Source organism: Astyanax mexicanus, chromosome 18, assembly GCF_023375975.1.
Source record: "Astyanax mexicanus isolate ESR-SI-001 chromosome 18, AstMex3_surface, whole genome shotgun sequence".
Taxonomy (NCBI): domain Eukaryota; kingdom Metazoa; phylum Chordata; class Actinopteri; order Characiformes; family Acestrorhamphidae; genus Astyanax; species Astyanax mexicanus.
The window spans coordinates 42,872,237-42,896,856 of record NC_064425.1 but is presented as its reverse complement, the minus strand read 5'-3'; the positions used below and the strand labels follow the sequence as shown (position 1 = coordinate 42,896,856).

General features: G+C 40.2%; 2 protein-coding genes across 2 annotated transcripts; one reads left to right on the top strand and one right to left on the bottom strand.

The window, feature by feature from the left end:
* Positions 1 to 10,228: 10,228 nt before the first annotated feature.
* On the top strand, positions 10,229 to 17,745 carry nceh1a (neutral cholesterol ester hydrolase 1a). Its single transcript, XM_007245142.4, has 5 exons — positions 10,229 to 10,458; positions 13,390 to 13,618; positions 14,601 to 14,670; positions 14,748 to 14,919; positions 15,693 to 17,745. Exons 1-5 carry the CDS (start codon positions 10,276 to 10,278, stop codon positions 16,308 to 16,310), a joined length of 1,272 nt encoding a protein of 423 aa, XP_007245204.3. The 5' UTR covers positions 10,229 to 10,275; the 3' UTR covers positions 16,311 to 17,745.
* A 775-nt stretch (positions 17,746 to 18,520) lies between these two features.
* msl2a (MSL complex subunit 2a) lies at positions 18,521 to 24,413 on the bottom strand. Its single transcript, XM_007245141.4, has 2 exons — positions 23,202 to 24,413; positions 18,521 to 22,523 (listed from the first exon to the last, which is right to left on the bottom strand). The coding sequence occupies exons 1-2, from the start codon at positions 23,341 to 23,343 to the stop codon at positions 21,019 to 21,021; spliced, it is 1,647 nt and encodes a 548-aa protein (XP_007245203.3). The 5' UTR covers positions 23,344 to 24,413; the 3' UTR covers positions 18,521 to 21,018.
* Positions 24,414 to 24,620: the final 207 nt, after the last annotated feature.

Sequence of the window (24,620 nt, the reverse complement as noted above, 5' to 3'; positions counted from 1 at the left end):
GTAACTTTTCCATAATGGCACTTTTCCATAATATAGTTATGGAAAGGATATCCCAGCTGCTCCCATAAATGCTTGCAGTAACTTGTGATAAATCTGGCGACTTCTCAGGCCAAGGAACAGTTAATTAGACAAAATGTCTTTGAGTGAATTGTAGAGGCATGTCTAGCAATTAATGATCTCTTACCAAAAGTACACTACCCAATGTTAACAGTAGCATCTGAGAGCTTTTTAATAGGGCAGCACTGTTATGCTCACTAGATGCATGTCATTCTGCATCAAACTCTCTGACTCATTTACTCTCCTCCCCGCCAGGCCAGTACACACTTACCCACTGTCCTCTCTTATCAGGACAGTCCGTCTAATAATATTACCTCAGGAAAAGGTCAGGAGCAGTGGTGGAAAATCCAGGTCCAGGAATTTGTTCTGCCAGAAAATCACGTGAGAGATTTTACTCTCTGGACCGGAGTTACAGCAGAGCAAACCAGGCAGTCTGAACAAAATCCCGGGATGGATTTTACTCTCTGGACTTTGATTTCTGGACCACAATTTGCGAGTGTTCCCCCTGTAAGGTTATCAGCAGTGGCTCTGGACCACGTTCTGGACAATGTTCTTGACAACGTTTCACACTTAGACTCACAAACCACTCCCACCACTGGACTCTTAGGAACGTGTGACTTTCAGGTTCAGTTCTGACATGACCAAAAAAGACCTTGCTGTTCTGAGGAACACACAGCAGGGTGCAGAGCCAGAATACACACACACACAAACACACACACACACAGACACGCAATCGAGAAATGGGAATGGGAATGTCTGCCAACCCGGCACTGCTTCAGCTGAGCCACCTCCAAAGAGTCATTTCCAGTGAATGAATGATGATTCACAGCATCTCTACAGATCTCTCACAGCAGAACCCAATAACCCATGGAGCAGGAACAGAGGTTCTGTCGCTTCCTCCAATCACATATGCAATTCTACTGAATTAGGACAACTCAGCCATGTGATATAACCATTTAGAGAAAGATCTAAAGCACTAAATGCAGAAACAGTGTGGTACTAGATAAAAAAACAAGAGCTTTTAAGAAATGTTTGGGTAACTGATGAGGATTTGGATAAAGGATAAGGGTTCGGTAAGGGATGAAGGTTTGAGTAAGGGATGATAGTTTGGATAAGGAATGAGTGTTTGGATAAGGGATGAGTGTTTGGATAAGGGATGAGGGTTTAAATAAGAAATTAGTGTTTGGAAATGGGATGAAGGTTTGGATAAAGAATGAGGGTTTGGATAAAGGATGAGGGTTTGGATAAAGGATAAGGGTTTGGGTAAGGGATAAAGGTTTGAGTAAGGGATGAGGGTGTGGATTAAGGATGAGTGTTTGAATAAAGGATGAGGGTTTGGATAAAGGATGAGTGTTTGGATTAAGGATGAGTGTTTGGATAAAGGATGAGGGTTTGGATAAAGGATGAGGGTTTGGATAAAGGATGAGGGTTTGGATAAGGGATGAGTTGGTAAGGGTTGAGTGGGCGTAGATAAGTGTTTGGATAGCGAAGTAGGGTTTGGATAAGGGTCGAGTGGGTAAGGATTGAGTGAACGGGGATAAGTGTTCGGATAAAGAATAGGGTTTGGATAAGGGGTGAGTTGGTCAGGGTTGAGTGGGCGGAGGATAAGTGTTTGAATAAGAAAGTAGGGTTTGGATAAGGGTCGAGTGGGTAAGGATTGAGTGAGCGGGGATGAGGGTTTGGATAAGGATTGAGTGGGTAAGGATTGAGTGAACGGGGATAAGTGTTCGGATAAAGAATAGGGTTTGGATAAGGGGTGAGTTGGTCAGGGTTGAGTGGGCGGAGGATAAGTGTTTGAATAAGAAAGTAGGGTTTGGATAAGGGAAGAGTTGATCAGGGTTGAGTGGGTGTAGATAAGTGTTTGGATAAGGAAGTAGGGTTTGGATAAGGGGTTAGTTGGTCAGGGTTGAGTGGACGTAAATAAGTGTTTGGATAAGGAAGTAGGGTATGGATAAGGGATGAGTTGGTCAGGGTTTGTGAGCAGGGATGAGTGTTTGGATAAGGAAGTAGGGTTTGGATAAGGGATGAGTTGGTCAGGGTTGAGTGGGCGTAGATAAGTGTTTGGATAGCAAAGTAGGGTTTGGATAAGGGACGAGTTGGTCAGGATTGAGTGGGCGGAGGATAAGTGTTTGGATAAGGAAGTAGGGTTTGGATAAGGGCTGAGTTGGTCAGGGTTGAGTGGGCGTAGATAAGTGTTTGGATAGCAAAGTAGGGTTTGGATAAGGGGTGAGTTGGTCAGGGTTGAGTGGGCGTAGATAAGTGTTTGGATAAGGAAGTAGGGTTTGGATAAGGGATGAGTGGGTAAGGATTGAGTGGGCGGAGGATAAGTGTTTGGATAAGGAAGTAGGGTTTGTATAACTGATGAGTGGGTAAGGATTGAGTGGGCATAGATAAGTGTTTGGATAAGGAAGTAGGGTTTGGATTAGGGTTCTGGAGCTTCTCCAGCTTCAACACTCATAAATCCTGAGTTTCTCTAAAGCTGCTACTGCAACAGACAAACACTGAACTCTGTTCACTCCTCTCACTCTTGTTATTGAACACTCTACAGTCACTCCTTCCAAACAGTCACTCTTTCCTGGTGTCTCAGGGAAAAGTTATTATTACACACACACACACACACACACACACACAGATTACATGTGCTCACACACAGGCATGCACAGACGTGCACACCCCCATTCACAATGTTCTGCATAAGCGCACACACACAATACATTTGCAGTTTAGAAAAGTTAAGAATGACAAATGTAAATGAGCTCTGTTCTGATTGGCTGCCTTGGCTCATTTAAAATAAGTTCAGGCTGGAGCATTCCTTATAACATAGGTTGAATGGGTGGGACAAAACCGCTAAAGGCTGAATGGGTAGAGCTAAACTGCTGTAGTTTGAATAATGGGTGGAGTCAAACGGCTGTAATTTTAATAATGGGTGGAGCTAAACTGCTGTAGTTTGAATAATGGGTGGAGCTAAACTGCTGTATTTTGAACAATGGGTGGAGCTAAACTGCTGTAGTTTGAATAATGGGTGGAGTTAAACTGATGTAATTTTAATAATGGGTGGAGCTAAACTGCTGTATTTTGAATAATGGGTGGAGTTAAACTGATGTAATTTTAATAATGGGTGGAGCTAAACTGCTGTATTTTGAATAATGAGTGGAGTTAAACTGCTGTATTTTGAATAATGGGTGGAGTTAAACTGCTGTATTTTGAATAATGGGTGGAGCTAAACTGCTGTAGGCTGAATAAAGTGTGGGTTTAATCTGCTGTTTTCTGTAATGCACTACTGTTCTAGTAATGGTTCCAGTAATGGTTTAGCAATGGTTCCAGTAACGGTTCCCGCAGCCAGCAGCAAATCTCCCAGACCGGACTGGAGATCCAGAGTGTTTCTGGGTAAATCCTTTCATCACTCGTCTTGTTTTACAAGAAAACATCAGCGCCGCCTTTGAAGTGGTGAGATGGTCTCGGCTGAGTCCTGCTGGATCAGATCCTGTCGGGATTACGGAACGCTCCAGGGCTCAGTGGGCAGGAATGTGCAGCAATCTGATCTACAGACCTTCACCTGGGTGAAGCAGACTATTGTACGGAGTGCACACACACACACACACACTCTCAAAAAATCAGATTCTGATTCAGTTTAATCAGTATAATTAACATTGCTGTTTTATTCTATAAACTACAGACAACATTTCTCCCAAATTCCAAATAAAAATATTGTCATTTAGAGCATTTATTTGCAGAAAATGAGAAATGGCTGAAATAACAAAAAAGATGCAGAGCTTTCAGACCTCAAATAATGCAAAGAAAACAGTTTTCATGCATCTTGGCATCATGTTCTCCTCCACCAGTCTTACACACTGCTTTTGGATAACTTTATGCTGCTTTACTCCTGGTACAAAAATTCAAGCAGTTCAGTTTGGTGGTTTGATGGCTTGTGATCATCCATCTTCCTCTTTATTATATTCCAGAGGTTTCCAATTTGATAAAACTCATAGAAACTCATAATTTTTAAGTGGTCTCTTATTTTGTCTCCAGAGCTGTATATATATATAAATATATATAGACTATTGTACAGAGTAAAAGTTTGGACACACTGTTTTTCTAAACTTGTTTTTTTACCAAGAAGGAACACATAAGGAATCAGATAACTCTTGGTCTCCCTTAATTGAGCCGGTCCTGATGAGAGCCAGTTTCATCATAACTGGCTGTCATCTAAGCAAGAGGTGCTTACTTTGAAGTATAAATCATTTTTAACCATTTTAAACATATATTAAAGTTTATATTGTTTGTTTACTAAATAATTCCATATGTTGTTCCTCATAGTTTGGATGACTTTAGCATTAATCTACAATGCAGACCTAATAACCAACTGAATGTTAGGTGTGTCCAATACTTTGGGCTGGTACTATAGATGTTGTCATACTTTTACTGAGGTTCTCCTTTAGATTTTCAGTTATTTTCTCTTCAAGGTCTTAGGAAGGTGCTTTATGTAAGAATTGATTCTGTTTGATGAATCTTTCTTTATCTTTTAGAGAGGTTTTCTTTGAAAATCTTGGTTTGGTTTGGTGGTTCTTCTTTATGGTCAGTCAGCATCAGTAACTATTTGTTAGTCAGGGACTCTGATACTGTAAGTAAGATTCATCTTCACTTTCCTCATCAGATAAATTTATCTGGTGGTCAGATTTTCAGTGAACCCCTTACAAAGGCATGTTATGCTCGGTCTGATGCTAAGAGCTGATGGAATTCGGAGAAAATGATGGACCTGTAAAGTCTTGCTGAGCCGACTGTATGTAAATTCCGCTTTGGGTTTGGGACGCCGTTCCTCGAGATCTCCTCCACAAGCCGAAGAGCCTCGGGTGCGGCTGAGGAACGTGTGGTGTTGAGCGTCTGTAGGCAGGAGTTCTGAGGCCTGTATGAGCAGGCAGGTGGAGCAGGTGCAGTTCAGTGTGAGTTTAAAGCCTGAAGGTCCAAATCTGCTTGTGTTCCAAATGAAGCAAGAAGCCCTCCAGAACTGTCCTGTTTCTGATCTTCTGCACACGATCACATCACCAAAACACAGGGCTGCACCACCGAGATTCAGACAAAACAGAAACCTGACTCTGTGTTTAGCATTTATTTAATCTTAATACAATTCCTCCACCCTAACCCCACCTTAACCCCTAATCCTAACCGTAACACTCCCAAAAACACTCATCTCTCCCTGAACATTCCACAAAGCATTCCCAAGAACACACCCCAAATCACTCCCTAAATCACTCCATCCTTCCCCAAATCACTCTAAAAATACCGCTAAATACTCCAACCCTTCCCAAACATTCAATCTCTTCAAATCACTCCATCCTTCCCCAAACACCCCAGCCCCCATAATCACTCCACAAAATACCCCTAAATACTCCAACCCTCCCCAAATCACTCCATCCTTCCCTAAATCACTCCATCCTTCCCCAAACACCAAATCCCCCAAATCACTCCGTCCTTCCCTAAACACGCCATCTCCCCAATCACTCCCCAAAACACCCCTAAATACTTCAACCCTCCCCAAACACTTCATCTTTCCCCAAATCACTCCATCCTTCCCTAAACACCCCATCTCCCCAAATCACTCCACAAAGCACTCCTAAATATTCCAATTCTCCCCAAATATTCCATCTCCTCAAATCACTCCATCATTCCCCAAACACTCCATCTCCTAAGTCACTCCCCAAAACACCCCTAAATACTTCAACCCTCTCCAAACACTCCATATCTCCCTAAGTCACTCCATCCTTCCCTAAACACTCCATCCTTCCCCAAACACCAAATCCCCCAAATCACTCTATTCTTATTCTTCCCCAAACACCCCATCTCCCCAAATCACTCCACAAAGCACTCCTAAATATTCCACTCCATCTTTCCCCAAACAAAATGAAATGAAGAGAACCAGGGTTTCCATGACGATCGGCATCAGAGCTGGAACATGATGAGGGATGAGGTCATCACTGTTACCAGCATTTAGCTGGAACTCCAATCAGGAGGACCGTCACCTTCACACAGCTGTTCCTACCCCCACCAGTCTGAACCCCCAGCCCCCCCCCCCAAACACACACACACACTCCCACTACAGCCAGACTCCTCCAACAACCTGACCCCCTCCCACCAGTAGGAGACTTATTTGAGTTAGCGCCCACCCAATGCTCTATTCTCTCTCTCTCTCTTTCTCTCTTTCTCTCTCTCTTTCTTTCTTTCGGGCGTTTCCCTGGACTCGCCCCGCAGGGCTTTGTTCCAGATTACAACAGACTATAAAAGTTATGAAACAGTCAGACTCCAGTAAGAGTTCCTCACCATTTAAATGGGTGTAACTGGAACACTGTGATTACTGGTTATATAAACAAATAAATGTAGTATAATTATTATTGAACACATGTGAAAAGATTGTGAAAAGCTGTAATTAAAGCTGTACTGATTTCCTTCATCCAGAAAAGACTCAAATTCAAGTCAAACTCAAATCCAACTGACTCTCTTTTTGCTCCAACCACTTTTGCTCCAACCCCATCAGCTTTCCTGAACATTACCTTACTGCCACTTATCATCACTTACTATCCCTCGCTTAGTATTATAGTACTCGCTAAGTACTGCCGCTTACTGTCCCTAATCATAACCTAAAATGTTCTACTATCAAAACTTGTTAGCTTGGTAAATATCACGTACTGACACCTTTCCAGCTTATTCTGCCAAACCCACTTTAAAAATATAGATTTTTGCATTTGTGTTAGAATATCTAGTCAGTTCATATAAAGCTCTAAATATTTATTAATTATCTAAGTAGCCACATTTAGCTTTGAGGACGTACTGACACTTATGATCACATTACTGCCATTTATAATCACTTACTGACACTTATGATCACCTTACTGCCGTTTATAACCATTTACTAACACTTATGATTACCTACTGTCACTTACTACCCTTTATAATCTTTTTACTTCAACTTATGATCACTTACTGACACTTATGATCACCTTACTGCAACATATGATCACATTACTGCTGTTTATAATCACTTACTGACACTTATGATTACCTACTGTCACTTACTACCCTTTATGATCTCTTTACTGCAACTTATAATCACATTACTGCCACTTATGAACACCCTAATGCCATTTATAATCACTTGCTGTCACTTATGTTCACCTTACTGTCATTTACTACCCTTTCAGATCACTTACTGACACTTAAGATCACCTTACTGCCACTTGTGATGATCACATTACTGACACTTACTGACACTTATGATTACCTTAATACCACTTATGATCACGTACTGCCACGTGTCATCACTTACTGCCACTAATTGACACTTATGATCATCTTACTGTCACTTACTATCCCTTAAGATCACTATACTGACACTTATGAACACCTTAATGCAACTTATGACTACATTACTGCCATCATATTCACTTACTGTCACACATATTTCTTAGCGTGATGATATGGCTCTCCAAACCATCACTGACCATCTATATAATATATAAGTTTAAGATCTGGAACTGAATTAGTGAAATAAAGTATTTTTTCAATGATATTCTAATATTTTGGGATGCACCTGTATGTGGAGTTCCACACTGAGGCCTGTTTCTCTCGTTACAACGCCGCCCCCTGCTGGTGGAGCTGCGCTCTACACAGGCTGTTCTCTCTGCAGAGACAATTTTCTTGATTCAGGGTCATTCTATCCTCTCTATAAAAGAAATGCAATAGGAGTGTTCTTGATATTTTTCGTCACTAGAGGGCGATACAGTACAGATAAACGGAGCTCATGTATTTTGATATTATATTGTAGGTCAAAAGCTTAATTGATTGTAATCAACTTATACAAACATCAACTTTTACTCAACATTTTAAACCTCTTCTGTGTTTATGGTCTGCTGTTATCAACCAATTAGGTAAGTGTAACCTTTATCAGTTCACATTTCTTTCTATTTTGTGCTTAATATAAAAAAGAAAAGTAGAACCTCATTGTTTAAAAGAATATAAATATATACACTACCAGTCAAAAATTTAAGAACACCCCCATTTTCCCTTTATCTTTTGCCATTATAGCTTCAGGTTCAGTCACTAACCATAAATGGTGCAACATCCAGTGTACAAAAAGGAAAACACATGAACAAAACCTACTTTTGTTACAAATGCAAATTTACAGTTTTAATTTTTCAGTTTAAAAGATAAATAATCTTACATATTAAAAATGTTGTAGATTAACATCTTTACAGATTAAGAGTTTTATAGTTTACAGTTTATAGTTTTAAAGATGTTTAATTTTACAGATTTGCAGTTTTACAGTAAACATTTTCCTTTTTCAGTTTCAGGTTTACTCTTTCAGTTTACTGTTTTAGTTTTTCAGTTTTAAGGTTTACAGTTTAACAGTACACAGTATTTTTTCTGTTCATATTTTTACATTATATACTTAATTTGTACAATTTATGTTGTTTGGTTTGTAGTATTAAACATAATAGTTTTATAATTTTATAGATTAGTAGTTTAATTCCATACTTTACCAGTTTTTTTTAGTTTAACAGTTTAGTGTCACAATTCTGATTGATGTTCAGACTCTCTATGGAACAGAAGAACTGGAAGAAGCCTTTAGTATGATGAGCTGTTGATACGAGTTAAACTGAGAGTGACCCGGACACACACTGCCCTCTGTCCGATTCGGATCAGAACTCTGTGTAACGGTCAGCACTGTTTTACCCAGAACTCCACATTCCATCACTCCGCCCTACACCTCCGCCCCTTCACTCACCTTTAACCCAGTACCACAGACGGGTCAGAACCACTCGGGTCTGCACTGTCGGTCAGCACCACACCAGCAGCACATGGGTCAGAACCATACAGGTCAAACCATATAGGTCACAACCACACGGGTCAGCTGCCGGAGCCCTGAGAGAGCACAGTTGGTCTTGCTCTCTCTGGGTGGGTACAGTAGATGGTGCTCTCTCTTTCTCCTCATCACTCCTAGGGTGATGTCAATCAGCACAAGGCTGCGTCTGTGAGCTGATGTATCAGAACCGAGTCGCTGCGCTTTCCTCCGAGCGTTAGCGCTGTGATGCTACTCGGCAATGCTGCATTAGCAGCAGTTCAAAAAGAGGCGGAGTCTGACTTCACATGTATCAGAGGAGGCATGTTCTAGTCTTCACCCTCCTGGTGTTGGGGCATCACTAAGTTGAACAGCTGAGTGAGTGTGATTTTCGGCATAGCTAAATTAGGAAAGAAAGAGGAAATTATTCAATATAAAACTAGCAAGAATGGTTTAAACAAACCATAAAATAGTAAACAAAGATGAAAAATCAAGATAAAAAGCTGTAAATCTTTGTAAAGTTATTATTATTGCTGAAGCTGTTGATATTGTTGTTTACAGAGGAACATTATATTCAATGTTTTTTTTTTCCTGCAAACAAACGAAAATATTCTGTGAAGCGTTAAGTGCTCTTATCTGGGGAGCAGTTTGTTAACTTGCGGTTTCTGAGGTTGGTAACTCTGATAAACTTATCCTGTACAACAGAGGAAACTCTTGCTCTTCATTTCCTGATGAGAGTCAGTTTCATCATAACGTTTTTGATGGACTAAACTTGAGGATACTTTTAAAAAAAAGTTCTTGAAATGTTTTTGGATGGACTTACCTTTATTTTCATAAACTATTTTTTTCTTTACTTAGTTAAGTAGTTCTTGCTGTTCATAATCTGGATTAGAACATTACTCAAATATTCACTATTCACTGTATACCTGTAACTCTACCTCTTCACTACTTTACTTTAACTGATGCTCTCAAACACTTTATTAAGAGACAAGAAATTCAAGTAATTAACTCTTGATGAGTTCAGCACAGCTGTTAACTGAAAGCTGATTATTCCAGGAGACTTTACCTCACAAAGCTGACTGAGAAAATCCAGCAGAGATGTGCAAAACTGTTCATTTAAGCAATTATCTAAAATATAAAACATATTCTGGTTTGTTTATGTTTTTTTTCGTTATTTGTATTTTCGTACTTTAGTATTAATCTACAATACAGAAATTTAAATCGTGTTGACTTCTATTAAAGGATGCTGGGAGTTAAGACTCCATTACCCACAGTGCTGCAGTGCTGCGCTCTGATTGGCTGTTGTCGGCGGGGCCGGTGGATAAAGTAGCTGGAGGTGAGCGTGTGTGAGTGTGTGTGTGTGAGAGCGTGGGAGCAGCGCGCGCGCGATGGCTGCGGGCTCGGGGTCGCGCGGACAGGGTCGGGGTGTGTGTGTGAAGCTGCTGTGTGTGTGGAGTGTGTGTTCAGCGCTGACCGCCGCCTACCTGCTCTACCTGCCTCTTCCCGGAACCATCAGCGAGCCCCTCAAACTGATGATCGTGGCCGCAGCTTTCAGAGGGGTCTCGAGCCTGGTAAGGACCCCGCCCCCATCCCCCCTTCTGTAATAAATCTGAATATTAATGAGCTTTAATTACAGTTTACATTACATACCTTAAATTCAGTGTTTCTTTAATATTATAACTGTAAAGAAAAACATATATAATTATTTAGTAATCAAAAAGTGTTAAACAAACCAGATATTGTTTTATATTTTATATTTTTAAGATTATTCACAGTAGCACTTTTTGCTCAGAATAGACAGTTTTGCACATCTCTGCTGGATTTTCTCAGTCAGCTTTATGAGGTAGAGTCTCCTGGAAGTTCAGGCTTTCAGTTAACAGCTGTGCTGAACTCATCAAGAGTTAATTACTTGATTTTCTTGTCTCTTAATAAAGTGTTTGAGAGCATCAGTTAAAGTAAAGTAGTTGGTAGTAGTAGTAGGTAGAGTTACAGGTATACAGTGAATAGTGAATATTTGAATAATGTTCTAATCCAGATTATGAACAGCAAGAACTACTCAACTAAATAAAGAAAAAAAACTTGTAATTTTTTTGTCAATTTCAAGAACTTCAAAAGTATCAAGTACAGTCGCAAAGACCATAGAAAAATGTTATGATGAAACTGGCTCTCATCAGGACAGCCTCAGGAAAGCGTTACCTTTGTTGCATATATTAAGTTAATTTTTTTTTACAGTTCTTTTGGTTTGTTTAACAATTTAAGTTTACTACATTACTAATTCCATATGTGTTCTTTCATAGTCTGGATGAATTCAGTAATAATGTACAATATATAAAAAATAATGATAAAAATTTGACTGGTATTGTATATATTGTTATAATCTTTTTTAATTAACATTAAAAAAGACCATATGGTGATAATAGCAGTATTCTTTAAGTTTATAAAAAACAGTCTATTAATTACTGTAAAACTTTAAAGGTTCGCTACATTATATATGTTATGTTACATGCTCCCATGCCAGTACTGATACCAACTCTAAACTCAACCCTCCTGTGATGTTACAGGTCAAATTGACCCGTTTAAAAGTTTGACTATCTAGGAAAAATAGTTTAATTTGCCTTGACTTGCCTTGATTAGTGTCAATATAATCAATATATAATATGAAAATGGTTTATCTTATATATTTGCAACCAACTACCCCCTGCAAAAACAAAAACTAAAGCAAAATTGCAATGTTATGTTTCAAGGTTATGTAAAACTTTTGTGTTTAATATGTTGTTCTATTAAAAGTAGTAGTGAAACAATAAAAAAAAAGTTTGAAGATGTATTTTTTTTTTATGAAAAACTAGTTAATTATCCTAATTAAACCATTACCCATTAGAGGTAAGGAACACTATTGCACTAAATATTGATAAAATAATTAGCAATGGAGTTAATAATAAAATATTCACACTTCTTGTTAGTGTTATTATTATTATCTATTTTATTTTATTTTTTGGATAATTAAACATGCACCAGCAAAAAATATTAATAATAAATATACAGTAATATTTTCAAGTGTTTTGTCAAATCGCAAAAATACCCTTGAAATATTGTTACTATATTGATACTATTTTAAGGCCATATCATCCACCCATGTTTTTATTCAAAACTAACTGGACCAACATAGCATAAGTCTTAGACCCGAAGCTTAGTGAAGACTCTGGTCTGAACTGTCAGGTGTGAAAACACCCTTAGGCTCTGTGTGTGTGTGTGTGTGTGTGTGTGTGTGTGTGTGTGTGTGTGTGTGTGTGTGTGTGTGGTATGTCTTTTGTTGAGTCTGCTGTTGAGTCTGCTGGTGAACTTTGACCTAATTGGCACAGTCTAGGGTGTGTGTCCAGAACAGCTTGACTCTAAACATCTTGTTCCAAACTAAATTTCAAAATACAGAAAGAGAGAGAGAGACAGTGTGTGTGTTCTGATGTTGTTGGAGACGAGTTTTACTGCATTTTTTTAAACTGAGATGTTTCAGATCAAGCTGGGCTGGACACAGAGCCCAGAGCCAGCCAATTAGGTCAAGGTACCAGCACTGTCTCAACAAGGGACATTACTGCATGAGCACACACACACACACACACATATACACACACTCTGTGTACACACTGTCCAGTGTTGCAGTAGCTCTCTCTGCTATAACCTCCTGTAAATCATGATGTCACACTATCTGACAGAAGCAGCAGCTGATTGGTTGAGAGCTCCTTGGCCCGGCTGTAAGCGTTTGGTCCTTTCAATCCAATCTAAAATAGGGCTGCAACTAATGATTATTTTGTTAGTCGACTAATCGGACCACCATTTTTTCAATTAGTCAATTTTTTTCGATTAGTCAACAATTATTTCTGTTAATTATAATTATTATACCCTCCGTCTCTGCTTGCTATGATTATGGCTCCTGTTTCTAGCTTTTCTGATTGCTTCAAAACAATAGAAACAGCTGAAAGTGGCATTTAAATACAGTTTAAGTGTCCACAACATTCGCTTTAAATGTGGAAAGTAAAACTGTTCGAGTGAGCCTCTTAACCTTTAACCTTCTACCCTTCTGTTTCTGTCCCCAATACTTTGTGTGGTGCTACTAATTAGCGATTAGTCGAAAAAAAAAATATCAATCGACATTGTTGATTATATCGACTAATCGTTGCAGCCCTAATCTAAAATAATATTAACAAAAATCCCTATGTCACTAAAGCAGTTCTTCCTTTACACGTCTGAAGGTGGTATCTGTAGTATATGACATGTACATGCCTCTTAAGGCGGTATTTGTGGTTTCTGACCACTGTAGGCCTCGAAAGGTGGAATCTGTGGTGTCTGACCTCTGACCAGGTTTCGGAAGGTGGTGTCTGTGGTATCCTACTTGAACCAGAATAGTGCTCTCAGATACTAGTGTGAGTCGATAATGTGTATGCGATTTTCCTTTTAGATCAATAAAGAATATTTCTGTCTGTCTGTCTGTCTGTCTATTTGCTCCACAGGGTGATATGGGACAGTCTCTAGGGGTGGTCCATCATATCCGGCTGATAAATTCTGCTATAACAGGGTTTGAGAGTCTGGTTCCGCTGGACTATGAGGAGGTCCAGGTGGAGGATCTGGAGTTCAGTGGGGTTCAGGTGAGGCTGTACCAGCCTGGCACAGACGCCCAGCCCGGCCTGCGGAGGGCAGTGGTGTTCATCCATGGAGGAGGATGGTCTCTGGGAGTTCCAAGTAAGAGTTTTCTTAATTTCATAAAGGACTATTACTGTTATTATTATTGTTTTGTATTAATGTTGCTATTACATTGTTATTGTAGTGCATAAAACAAAGCACAACTTCAGACTTTGTTTAGTCTTTTTGGTCAGATGCACGGTTGCCACGTAGCAACCGATTTTTCCATATGTTTCCTCAAAGGCATAATAATGATAAAAAATACAGTAGATGCACCTAAACAAACACAAGGGGTACAACAGCAACTACCCGACAAGCACCTGTGACACCATAAAAACCATCTGGGATACAATAGCTGAAGAGCAACCACCTAGAAACACCCTAAAAACCACTAAACAGCACTATAGGAACTTGCTGAAATACCATAGCAGTCACCTAGCAAGCACTGCATTTAGTGATTCATCATAGCAACCACCTGGTATACCATAGCAACGATCTAACCAAGCCACAGCAGCCACCTGGGATATAATAGCAACTACCGATGATACCATAGCAGTCAGTTCGAAACACGATCACAACCACCTAAGATATCATAGCAACCATCTAGAACCCACTTATAAACACCATAGAAATCACCTGGCACACCATAGCATCCACCTAGTAACACAATTGCAATTATCTTTGATACCTTGGACACACTATAGCACTCAATAGGTACAATCGACAAATCGACCACAGACCAAAAATGATCAAAGAGGTACATGGTGTCCCATGACTTTTGTCATGTACCATTAAAGCCAATGAGTGCTGCACTGACCTGTGGCATATGTGAGTGGGGTCTTCTGCATTGACTGTGGATGTGATTTCTGGTCACTAGTCGCTGTTCACCAGGACAGTTCTAGCCAGACACCACTGGTAACCATCATAAACACCTGCTGTGTCTGGAAAAAACAAATTAAATTGACTCAACAAAGAACCGAATGAGAAAGCAGTCGATCAGGTGTGTGGTTCTGTTCTGATGTAGTGCTCTCTTTTGTTTTAGAGGTAGGCTCGTATGACCTGCTCTGCAGGAAGATGGCGGTTAAGCTGAATGCTGTGGTGGTCACTGTAGAGTAAGTACTACCCACAATGCATTTGAGGAAGAAGTATTACCGTGTCAACTCTTGACGTTGTGTGTTCCTCCCGGTAGTTACCGCATGGCTCCTGATGTGCGCTTCCCAGTGCAGTTTGAGGAATGTCTTCAGGCCTCCAGGTTCTTCCTGCAGCCAGAGGTTCTGCAGCGGTACTCCGTGGACCCTCAGCGCGTGGCCGTGTGTGGAGACAGTGCAGGGGGGAACCTTGCAGCCGCAGTCGCCCAACAGGTGATCTCTGATTCCAGTTGGTAGGACTTTTACTTTTGGTAGTGCCAGTTGGTAGGACTCACTTTTGGGTTTGCCAGTTGGTAGGACTGTTACTCTTGGTAGTGCCATTTGGTAGTACTCTTACTCTTGGCAGTGCCAGTTGTTAGTACTCTTATTTTTTAGTTTGTATGTTGGTAGGACTCTTACTCTTGGTAGTGCCAGATGTTAGGACTGTTACTCTTTGTAGTGCTAGTTGGAAGAACTCTAACTCTTGGTAGTGCCAGTTGTTAGGACTGTTACTCTTGGTAGTGCTATTTGTTGGGACTCTTACACTTGGTAGTGCTAGATGTTGGGACTCTTACTCTTGGTAGTGCTAGTTCTTGAGATTCTTACTCTTGGTAGTGTCAGTTGTTAGGACTGTTACTCTTGGGAGTGCCAATTGTTGGGATTATTATTCTTGCTAGTGCCAGTTGTTAGGAGTTACTTTTGGGTGTGCCAGTTGTGAGGACTGTTACTCTTGGGAGTGCCAATTGTTGGGATTATTATTCTTGCTAGTGCCAGTTGTTAGGAGTTACTTTTGGGTGTGCCAGTTGTGAGGACTGTTACTCTTGGTAGTGCCAGTTGTTGGGATTATTACTCTTGGCAGTGCTCGTTGTTAGGACTGTTACTGTTAGTGCCAGTTGGTAGATCTTACTTCTGGGTTTGCCGGTTCTTGATGGACCAGGCTGCAAATCTCCTGATATTGCCTAATTATGATCTGTATACTGTCCTTGCTCTTTTTTTGCTTGTTCTAGATTGGCAAAGACAACAGCACTGCTGAAAAATTCAAGCTTCAGGTTTTGATCTATCCTGTGCTACAACCTCTGGACTTCAACACAGCATCCTATCAGCAGAACCAAAGAATTCCCATCCTGTATAGAGAGCTGATGGCTCATTACTGGCTGGAGTATCTGGGAGCAGATCCAGATCTCATACACTCTCTTCTTCTGAACAACCACACAGCCCGGGACCAGAAACTATTGGAACCGCACAGAGCCAAAATCGACTGGACCAAAATGATTCCCAAAGACAAGAAGAAAGAATACAAGCCTGTGGTTCCCTCAAAGGGTTCTCCGGGGATTTTACAGCAGGTTCCGGCACTCCTGGACGTTCGAGCCGCTCCTCTGCTGGCGGATTTGGAGGTGCTGAAGTTTGCTCCTCGTGCTTACATCATGACCGGTGAGCACGATGTACTGAGAGATGATGGACTGATGTATACCCACAGGCTGCAGCAGGCTGGCGTCTCCGTTACCAACCACCATTATGAAGGTGGTTTCCATGGTTGTGTAAGCTTCGCTTTCTGGCCTTCATACTTTGATGTTGGAATCCGGGCGGTGGACGACTACATCGCCTGGCTTCAGGAACATCTATAATCTTGCTTTACACCAGTGCTTCCCATTAGCCCTGTCCTGCATTGCTGTGGAGTTTTTTTCTTGTTTTAATGCATCAGAAAATAATGTTTCCAGACTTCACAAACAAAAGTGTTCTTCTGTAGCTACTGTTGTAAGGTGGGGTAAGCTTTACAGAACTTTACTCAGCTCTGCCAATGCAAAAAAATAAGTTAAGCACCAAAGTGGTTCTTTGCGTTAACATGGTTCCAAATAAATCCAATGGTTTACTCCAGAACCCTTGAAGAATCCTTCTGTGTTTTGATCAGATGTTTATTCTTAATAATAAACTAAATATAGGTTATACATTTAGTGATATACACTGAGGTGGAGCTGCAGTCTCTCATAAGGGTTAATATGTACAGGGGTTGGACAATGAAACTGAAACACCTGGTTTTAGACCCCAATATTTTTTTGTCCCAACAGACAGTTCTGGTGGAAACAGAAGAGTTGAGGTGTACATTGAATTCTGCTGTGATTTGATCAGCCATGGTTTTGTGTTTTTTGGATACAATCTGGGTTAGCACCCGAACATCCCTTTCAGACAGCTTCCTAATGTGTCCACAGTTAATCCTGTTGGATGTGGTTCGTCCTTCTTGCTGGTATGCTGACATTACCCTGGATACCGTGGCTCTTGATACATCAAAAAAGACTTGCTGTCTTGGTAACAGATGCGCCAGCAAGACGTGCACCAACAATTTGTCCTCTTTTGGTCCAATTTAGCCATGAAACCTCCCACACTAAAATGACAGGTGTTTCAGTTTCATTGCCCAACCCCTGTATATCCTTCTTTAAAACTGTTCTTCAGTGGTCAGGAGAATGAGAGAAACAAGGTATTGTAATAAACACTGAGTTGCAGAGCTGCATCAGTCTGTTAAAGCTTGTTCTACTTGTTGTACAGGAGTAGGTATTTTAAAATCTATTTCTGGGTGGAGCCTGAAGAGATGAATGAACAAAAGCAGTTCTTGATGTTTTTAAGGGCGGGCTGGGAATGTTACCCTCTACACTCCATACATTTCTACAAACTCACTGAGGAGGACCAGATCAGAGTTGAGCAACTTTTCAGAACTTTCTCATCTGCTTACCGTCCAGCTGTGTGGGAACAAGAGTTGACCAAAGGTTCTCATAACATAAGTGAAAATTGACAGGTCCAGTTAAATTAATCAGCTTATTTTGAAACCATATCGCTGCTTACAAATGATTCATATTACTCAAAGTATTCATGTATGTTGTTTGTTTACAGTCTCTATACTTCTTTCAGATAATCACTCATATGTGTTTCTACTGTTGTGTATCTAAAATGATTGTTATTGTATTTTTGTTATTATTAATAATGTGTGCTGGTTAACTGTAATGTATAAGAACACTGAGCTGTAAAGTTTATCTTGTGTATTTAATAATAAAGAGACAAATAATGGAAGATTGAATTTGTATCTTTTAAAAGTGTAAAATCACATGGAAAACCATTTAGCCCCAACTCATCTAGAAACTCCAGTAAGACTAGAGTGACATTTTGACTCATTAGTCCAACCCACTGTTAATCAGAATTTGATTGGTTGGTTAATCTGACGGTCTTTAGTTCTATCGTTGAAGTTCTGACCAATGGGAGAGTTAATTTAGCTAAATCTGCCCAGATACCACTGAGAGAACAATTCTGATTAGACAGTTTTTTGTTTAGTTTCCATTAGAGTTCAATATTGTACTAAAAATTCAATGGTCACTGTTAAAAGGTTAATTTCCATGAGTGACTCTTAGGGTGGAGGAACCCCTTAAGGTGCTTTGGGGAACCTTTAGGGAACATTTTCTTCTAAAACCCTTTTCTTGAAGGTTCCTTAAATCAGCTTGAAAGTTCCCTTACAGACTTTTACATTGAAGAAACCCTGAAAGTTTTTCAATGAACATTATTATAGTCATTAGACCTTCTCTGAACATCTATAACACTTTTCTACAGGATTCTACTCCGATTATTAAATTATTCTAGGGTAGCAGGTACGTGATTCTTTGCTGTACGGACATATTTGGGAGCTATTTCTATCTCTGTCAATGGTGAAGATGGCTAAAATTAGCCATTTTACTTTAGAATGAAAACACAGGTACCTTGAGTAAGTCTATAAAATATGTGTTTATAGATATCCTATGATATCATATTAGCTTTAAAAAATATTAGTTTAAAAAAAAAGGATCCAGACACAAAATTGAAAAACAAGAAATAAAAAACTATAATTTATTTTGAGCATTCATCATTTGAAGGTGGCAGTGAATTCAGATCTCACAAATCCAAAATTAAGAAAAAAAGAATCAACAGTTCAAGTAATGACAGAAGAACAGAATCAAAGTGAGAGGACACTACGATCCTACACAACATGCTGGGCTAACGGTTACCTAACAGAACATTCCAGAAATTTGGTCGAAGCCCTATATATAGATAGTGTTTCAAACGTCCCTCAAGGAGGATGATCAGTGTAACATTTATCAGTATAACTTTTTTTGTTCATAACATATATATAACAGCAAAAATTGAAAAATCAAGTGAAGATCTATTGTTTCTAAAAACCAGACTGTGATGTGCAGAAATAAAAAAAATAGAAATTTTATTTAAAAAATGGATGAAAATGGAAATTAAATGCTGAGGTTTCATACAAATGGTCAGAAAATTAACCTGATAAACTTTACACTGACCATTTAGGGGCAACATAAGCCTACAATCAAGAGCGAAACCATGAGCTGATCTTACTCAGTGTCTGCTCACAACACACAAACAATACTGCTGCAGGACGACCAATCAGAGCCAACACACTGATATACACACATAGCAAACCAGAATTCGACCCAAAAAAAGCCCCAAATAAACCCTTAGTGTCCAATAAACTGAAGATCTCCAAATAACAACCAATCCTGACCTCTAGTGATGGCAGAGTTTTACTGCTACTAAGATAGCAAAGCTGAAAAAAACAATACTGATCCTATTGATAATATTGACACATACTGACCACTGATTGATTATGTAAAAAAAAAAGGGGGACCCCAAATATACACAGTGAATGTGTACTTTTATTGTAAATATTAAATATTATACACCCATAACTATCACCAGTTGTATGTTATTTAACTCATTTTCATACTTTGTCACATTAAATTATAATGTCCTTTTGTTTTGCTAATAATCAAGAGGCCATGTGACCTGAAAACTTCTTGTCTTTGTCTTTTCATAAAGATTGTTTTTAGATTTAAATAGAGATTGACCCAATTTCTGGGCATTAATATGTTTACCATAAAAAAACATTTAAAATTAAAACAATTTTAGAAACTTTCACCACAAAAAAAAAAACAGCTGAAGAATGAACATTCACACACTGGCCTACATTCAGCAGGAAGGTGAGGGGATTAGCTTATTAAGTGGAGAGGTACGATGCTGATGAGTGATATCACTAGGACTAGAATCTGTGTTAATAAATGTTCTCATATCAGGAGGACTTGAACTACTACATTCTGCTCTATTACGCTAATTGTTTAATACAGCCACCTTTAACCACTGACCCCATTCTTCTGCAGTGAAACTTAGTCTGACTCCACCGACCAACTAACAGTAAACATCCTGAACTGGCCTTCAAACAGGAAGTGCTTCATTATAAAATAAAACATTAAAATCAGATCCAGTTTAAGAGCTTTCCTTAAAATCACCAAAAATACACCATTTACTACAAAAAAAACACAGACTGACCCAGAAAAACCACTGACCAATGACAAAATTAACAGACCAGGGGCAGACTGACCAGACAAGGGACAGGCTGACCAGACCAAAGACAAACTGACCAGACCAGGGACAGACTGACCAGACCAGGGACAGACTGACCAGACCAGGGACAGACTGACCAGACCAGGGACAGACTGAGCAAAAATACAGAAAGTAACAGTCTCTATACCAAGACCAAGTATCACAGGCTGTAAATCTGAGAGGTCAATCTAACTGAATCAGTTGATTAACAACGGCAGGCCCCTTGGAACCGGAGAACCCAATTCCTCAAAAACACCAGGAATGAACACCTAAAGGATCTGGCAAACACCACAATTAAAGTAAAATGCCCCAAACCCAAAAAGCCAGTAATCCAGTAATTTTAGCCGGTAATCAACGAAAGCCCTCCTGCTTAGCTATAAAGTTAATGTGGCCAACAAGCATATCGTCTCTGTCCAATAAAAACAAGTTTATTTCAGGTAATTTTGAAGTATTTGTATGGGTCTGTTCATAACAAAAATTTGGCACAGTTTTAGGAACAGTTTGTCTGTTCAAATTATGTAGTAAAAATAGACATACTTGTTTTTCATTGGACCATTATAACTACAAGGCTAATTTAGTCAACAACCCACCAATTAACAGTAGAGCATTAGCCTCAATAATGTTTGAGATACATTACACTTATAGCTGCAATGATTAATGGTGGAGTAAAAGCCTACCTGTTACCTGTTAACTATGCCATATTAGCCGTACAACATCAGTGCTAATAGTTTAGGTATGTGCCTTCATTAATTGCTATCTAAATTAGCTCAAGTGTAAACCTGAAGAAGCCCCACACTTATTTCATTAGATTTACAGTAACTGAAGGTAAACTGGATTTTCCAAACTATCGCTTCCTTGTGGATCAGGACCGTAGCTGCCTAACTTTTCACCTGTAAGAGACTATCAGACAAACATCTTTTAACAGTCAAAATGCATTTCCAGAGGATCTTCAAAGCTGGGCTCCTTCTCCGGGCTGCTGCTGAGGAAGGCGGCCATTGAAGGTCCTGCTGAAAGGCTGAGGACCCCCGGGTTACTGCTGGCACTCATTACAGAAATGCTGGTGAGGTTGATGCCCAGAGTGAGCCTGGTCTGCTCCAGGGCTTTCTCAGGCACCGCGAAAGCCTCTAGCTTCTTCTCCCCATTGGCCATGTAAGAATTCTGGCAGCCCCTGCAGATGCAGTCCAGGCAAGCTTTGCGGTTTGAGTAGCACGGACAGCGCTGCCCCCTGCAGGTAAGGACACTTGGGTTCTGCGTGGCTCGTCCGCACTTACAGCCTTTCTTCTCTGGGGGCTTTTTGTACGCCACTTTAGGGGGGTTTCCTGTGTGCACACCATCAGACACCTTGGGCTTGGGTTTGGGCTTAGGGGTGCTAACCTTAGTCTTTGTGGGGACCTTTTTGGGCCCAATGCTCTCAGTGTTCTTCTGAATGTTCTTTGTGGAGTCCAGCACTGCCTTGCTGACCTTCAGAACTGCTCCATTTTGGGGCACGGTGGGCAGTTTCGGAGCTTTTGGCTCAAATGCTGCCTGAGGCGGCACTGTGGCGGCCACGGAGGGTTTCTGGGTGAAGGAGGTGATGGGCAGAGGCTGCAGCATCTCACTGTCGCTCTCAGAGCGGGAACGTTTCCGGCTCAGTTGAACCTTCCTGTGGGATGTTGTCTGGCAGGTGGTGCCTGTCTGAGGCTGCTGTGGATGTGCTGGTGCCACAGCACCACTGGGTGTAGACCGAAAAGTCTGGATAGGCTCAACAGAACTTCTGATGTCACTTGGCGGTGCTTCCAGCTTGGCCAGTTTGGAGGGACAATCAGACTCAAGGCTGTTCAGAACTTCTTCTACGGTGAGAAGAATTTGATCAGTGCTTTCACAATGGCTGCCATTATTGCCATTTGACACACTTATAGCAATCGCTTCAGTACTGATCTGCTGCATAGCCAGATTATGACCAAAGCCAGGAGATAAAACCGGCCTGAATGAATCCAGCTCAATTTTGACCTCTGTAGAAGACGGCACATGTTCTTTCTGCTGGTCATCCAACACAGCCTTAGAATCAGTCTTAATTTCAGAGGCGATCTGGCTTATTGAACCTGTCTCTGCTGTAGTTTCAGAAATTTCAGTGCTGTCCAAATTCTCCTGAGGAACATCCAGCTCCTCCTTCATCCCCAGCACCTCCTCCAGCATATTCATCACCTCAGCATGGCCTGTGACTCGCGACATGCTCTGCTCCGCTGTGACTATGACCCACACATACTCGCACAGGCTCCGGTAGCAGCCCACCAGAACCTGCAGGTGCTTGTTATCCTCAAACTGCTGGGCGTTCCTGCAGCAGCTGCACATCTTCAGCTTCAGAATATCACCTTCACAGCCTCGGCAGATGCAGTGCTGACATGAGGCAGCAAGCGGGGTCACCGGGTCCTGCAGCAAATTCCCTGATAAACAGAAACAAAACAGCATTAAAAATATATATATATATTAAACAGTAATATCCCAACGATCTGACATATTATCAACTAACAGTAATTAATAGGGGTATACTTTAGATTAGGACTCTATGCATTGTGTTCTATTAATATGATTTTATTAATACACTGAGTGTGTGATTATGTACACTAAGTGCTGTGATGGCACGCAACATGAACGGGATTCGAACCAGCAATCTCCCGATCAGAGCAGCAGCACCTAAGATCGCTGGACCACATTATTTTTTTTATAGGTGATCAAATTATTGGTAGGCAACTGTTCTTTACAGAGTAGACGACAGAATACAGAATTTCTTGTTTCTATTGAATGTTTAACACATTATATTAATAATAAATACAACATTTTTTATTTTGTTGCAATAGTATATTCTTGGAATTAATTTTAAAAAATCGCCAAGAACATAATTATCGCAAAAATACCCACAAATATTGTTTTTTTTTCTGATTATTATTATTAATGCAGTTCATTGACAATTTCAGTCTAATACATCCTGACTTTAGTTTATATAAGACAAGGTTCAGAATTCTATCCTTAAATATCAACACCTAAACAACACTTTTTAGATACCTGGGCTCAGGTGTGCCTTAAATCAGAATAAATATGACATAAAATATAAAAACACATACCGCACACCAGGCAGGACAGCGCATCCCTAAAGAAGGGCAGCAGGTTGTAGAGCTCTGTGAAGCTTTCAGGTACCTGGGGGTCACACCTGAGAGCTGCCCGGCAGGTGGACAAGTACAGTGAGGTGGCGCTTGAAGGGTTCATCTCGGTGGATGAATACAGATACAGTCCCAAAGCAGACAGAGAGGTCAAGTATAACAAAAAAAAAATAATCCTAATAATGCAATCAGCCTGGTTGGAGGCCAACCCACGGACAATGAAGAAATTCAGAAATAAAAATCAGAGACATCTCAGACTAGAGCTGATTTACTGTAAATCTGTGTAAAAACCCTCCCATTCTGAATATACAAAAACATTACAGCAATTAGAATTACATGTTTATACCATATATATGTATGTAACGTTATTAGACCTTCTTTATCAGCCTTTTGTCCAGGTATCCATAAATAATGTATGTTAAAACAAATAATTAGCTATCACTGTGGACACTTAACCTAGCTAGGTTATCAGTTCTGCACAGATGCTTGATTTCAGCTATATAAATGTTACACATTATAAAATAATCCAGTGTAGAGCAACAGTTTCCACTATAATGTGGACTGTGTCTGTGTTTGGTGATAAAAAAATAATCTCTGTAAGTCTAAAATCTGATTTAAAAAGCTAGTTAAAAACTAGCTAGTTAACCTAGCTTTTATAACAGATATTTTTCACAGATATAAACACACACACACTATACCTCAACAGCTCTCTGCAAAACCTCCAGTATAAGCGCTTTAATCTTACGCGTTTTAATGTTTTACTGTGAGTTTTATTAAAAGTCTATTGGTATTAGCGTTAGCGTTAGATAAATAACGTTATTTAGGTTAGGTTAGCTAGTCCAGGCGGGAAATACGCGGTTAGACTCCGTTAGCACAGCGCTAACACTGAAACTCCGTGTAAATGAGTGCGTACTCCAGCACTGTGCTCCCCGTTTAACAGTTTATAGTCCAGTTTTCCTCAGAAATTGTGTTTTTTGGATGTTTAAAGTCCGTATTTTGGGTTTATTGCCCCTCTTTAGCGGGTTGGTTGTTAGCACCTCTGTAGCCTCGAGCAGAGAGTAAGAGAAGAAGAGTTGACTGAGCTCCGGGCACTGCTGCCCCCTGTCTGCGAGGAGGAATGGCGCAGCGCGGAACTGCAGGATTAGACTTATTAAGGCGTGGGAACAAGAACCTAATGCATGGTAACGCATCTTGTTCCCATGCCTAAATAAGTAGGGCCCACAACTTAATTATCTATTAACTTATTCATTATTCATTATTATTATTAATAAGTAATTCACGATTTATACCGCCTTTATAAATGGTCCCACGACTCAATTATCTCGTTCCCACACTTTCCCACACTGATCACAAGTCATCCCCACAACTTAGTAGCACTGTCCT

Excerpts from the sequence above, each read along its gene's own strand:
- nceh1a (XM_007245142.4), top strand. The coding sequence starts at position 10,276 with ATGGCTGCGGGCTCGGGGTCGCGCGGACAGGGTCGGGGTGTGTGTGTG. Across the intron at positions 10,459-13,389 it reads TCAGAGGGGTCTCGAGCCTG|GGTGATATGGGACAGTCTCT; the intron begins GTAAGGACCCCG and ends TTTGCTCCACAG. Across the intron at positions 14,920-15,692 it reads CAGCCGCAGTCGCCCAACAG|ATTGGCAAAGACAACAGCAC; the intron begins GTGATCTCTGAT and ends TGCTTGTTCTAG.
- msl2a (XM_007245141.4), bottom strand. The coding sequence starts at position 23,343 with ATGAACCCTTCAAGCGCCACCTCACTGTACTTGTCCACCTGCCGGGCA. Across the intron at positions 22,524-23,201 it reads GCTGTCCTGCCTGGTGTGCG|GGAATTTGCTGCAGGACCCG; the intron begins GTATGTGTTTTT and ends TCTGTTTATCAG.